At 46.3% G+C, this 2689-nt stretch overlaps 1 protein-coding gene across 1 annotated transcript; it reads left to right on the plus strand.

Annotated features, from left to right (window-relative positions):
• LOC109812475 (AAA-ATPase At2g46620) lies at positions 1–1860 on the plus strand. The gene is made up of 2 exons (XM_020376449.3): positions 1–1671; positions 1765–1860. Exon 1 carries the CDS (start codon positions 254–256, stop codon positions 1664–1666), a length of 1413 nt encoding a protein of 470 aa, XP_020232038.1. The 5' UTR covers positions 1–253; the 3' UTR covers positions 1667–1671; positions 1765–1860.
• The last annotated feature ends 829 nt before the right edge of the window (positions 1861–2689 follow it).

The following is a 2689-nucleotide window of genomic DNA, read 5'->3' on the forward strand; positions in this document are numbered from 1 at the left end:
AAATAAAAAAAAAAAAAAAAAAAGATTTAAAAAAAGTTTATAAGGATAATAGAGAAATGTGCGTGCGCAGGCAGTGGTAAGGTATGGCTGGGAAACAAGAGTCAAAAACCTTGAAAATCAAAGACACCAAAGAAGAACACATGTTTTTAGTTTATATTAAAATTGCGGGCACAGGCACAGGCAGAGACCCATTCAAAGCTCTTGCTCATACAAACTACAAAGTTGCATCGCCAGCAAGAGCAAAGAGATTAACATGATTTGGCAAATCAACATGCTTTCCCTTTTCTTCATCCTCCTTTCTTCTTCTCTCATCCTTTTCTTCTTCTTCCGCAAAACCTCTGCACTTGTCATCCTCAATCAATGGCTCCTCTCCCTCGAAGACCGTCTCCACCTTCACGAATCCTTCAAAATTCCACGCTACAACAACCACTCTCAGGAGAATCAACTCTACCGCAAAATCCTAACCTACCTCGATTCTCTCCCCTCCTCCGACTACACCAACCTCTTCTCCGGCCCCAATCCCTCCGACATCTTCCTCCAGCTCGACCCTGACCACACCGTCCACGACACCTTCCTCTCCGCCAGGCTCTCCTGGACCAACGACGCCGCCGCCGGAGCGCTCCTCCTCCGGATAAAGAAGAAAGACAAGCGCAGAGTCTTCCGCCAGTACTTCCAGCACATTCTATCCGTCGCCGACGAGATCGACCAGCGGAGGAAAAACGACATCAAGCTCTACGTCAACTCCGGCGCCGGCGAGTGGCGCTCGGCGCCGTTCGCGCATCCGGCGAGCTTCGACACCGTCGCGATGGACGCGGAGCTGAAGAGCAAGGTGAAGTCGGACCTGGACCAGTTTCTGAAGGCGAAGCAGTACTACCACCGCCTCGGCCGCGTCTGGAAGCGGAGCTACCTCCTCTACGGCGCGCCCGGCACCGGAAAGTCGAGCTTCGTGGCCGCCATGGCGAAGTTCCTCGGGTACGACGTGTACGACGTGGACGCGGCGAAGTTCGCGGACGGCGGCGAGTGGAAGGTGATGCTGATGCAGACAACGGCGAGGTCGGTGATCGTGATCGAGGACCTGGATCGCGTCCTGGCGGCGAGGTCGAAGGCGGCGAGCCTCTCGAGCGTGTTGAACTTCATGGACGGGATCGTGTCGTGCTGCGGCGAGGAGCGCGTGATGGTGTTCACGATGAACGGGACGAAGGAGGAGATTGATCAAGCGGTTCTCAGGCCTGGGAGAGTTGATGTGCACATACACTTCCCCTTATGCGATTTCTCCACCTTCAAGATTCTCGCCAATAGTTACTTAGGCTTAAAGGAGCACAAGCTTTTCCCTCAGCTCCAAGAGGTTTTCCAGACCGGGGCCCGCCTCAGCCCGGCCGAGGTTGGCGAGATTATGATATCCAACCGGAATTCTCCCACCCGGGCCTTGAAAACCGTTATCTCCGCCCTCCAGCTCCACTCCAACGCCCTCGACGCCAGCCTCACCCACAGCGCCTCCGCCCGAACCGCCCAGGATAACGAACCGGGCTCTGTTATATGCAGGGAAAGCGTTCACACCGTCAGGGAGTTCCGCAAATTGTATGGGCTTTTTCGTTTGGGTAGTAGGAGGAAGGACGAGTCCTATTCCGGGCCCATAGAGAGAGACCCTCCGCGCATTGCCGGATAAAATCGGTCCGTTTTTTTTCTTCTTCTATTTTTTTATTAAAAAATGTAAAATTGCTTGTCAAGTTCCCACTGACAATTATTTTGTATTTTTTTTTCCAGTTAGCAAATTTATTGTTGTATCTACACAGGAAAATAATGGTAGGTTGATAAGAACACATATTAAATTCCTTTCAATAGTCAACATTCTTTTATTTACTTTCGCGTTGGGTCAACGTTGCTTTTGAGAGGTTGATTTTTCTACCACAATAACAACAAAATTCCTTTTCTGAGACGAAACAATTAATTAGGAATTGGGAGTCATTGATTGGAGTAGCATGGACTATTCCATCCGATACCATGGAATTTGATATGCGTGTATTTCAACTTTAGTTTGTGACCCATGGCAAAGATTATCCCTTTTGACCAAAAATGAGAGAGAATCGATGGTTCACCCCATGCCCATGCACGAGTTTGTGTTTGGATGGTGGTTAGATATTAATCAATGAAATAAATTAAGGCTGTGTTTGCCTCAAAGATGGATTATTCTTGATATTTGAGGTAGATAGGTACTACTTGGAACTTACATTAATTGTAACCATGGAAGAATATATGTGTAACCTGGCGGGAACAGAACACGTTTCGCGACTCTATATCGTTAGCTGGCTTTAGGTTGGAGTATTTCAAACCAAAAACAAAGTTAGAAACTTAGATCATCTATAACGCGATTGCTTATTTAAGTTTCTTAAAGTTGAAAAATGTGCTTAACGTAGTTCATTATAGGAGCTAATGACATGGTGTTGCTTATCCAAGCACGGCTGCTTAAGAAATTCCTAACAACTAAAAATGAAAATTTCAACTTAGATTCAAGAGAAAAGATGGCAAAAAGAAAATCAACAGTAAAAACAATAGAACCAAATCCAATTTCAGAATTATATCTTTTTCAATTTTCAGACCTAAAATGAAAGTTTTATTCAATCTTAGAATCTGACAACTTCAAAGAAAAAAAAAACACTGTCACATGCATGAATCAATAGAAAGGCTTGAA

Source organism: Cajanus cajan, chromosome 6 (genome assembly GCF_000230855.2).
Source record: "Cajanus cajan strain Asha chromosome 6, NIPB_CcT2T_4, whole genome shotgun sequence".
In the NCBI taxonomy this organism is placed as follows: domain Eukaryota; kingdom Viridiplantae; phylum Streptophyta; class Magnoliopsida; order Fabales; family Fabaceae; genus Cajanus; species Cajanus cajan.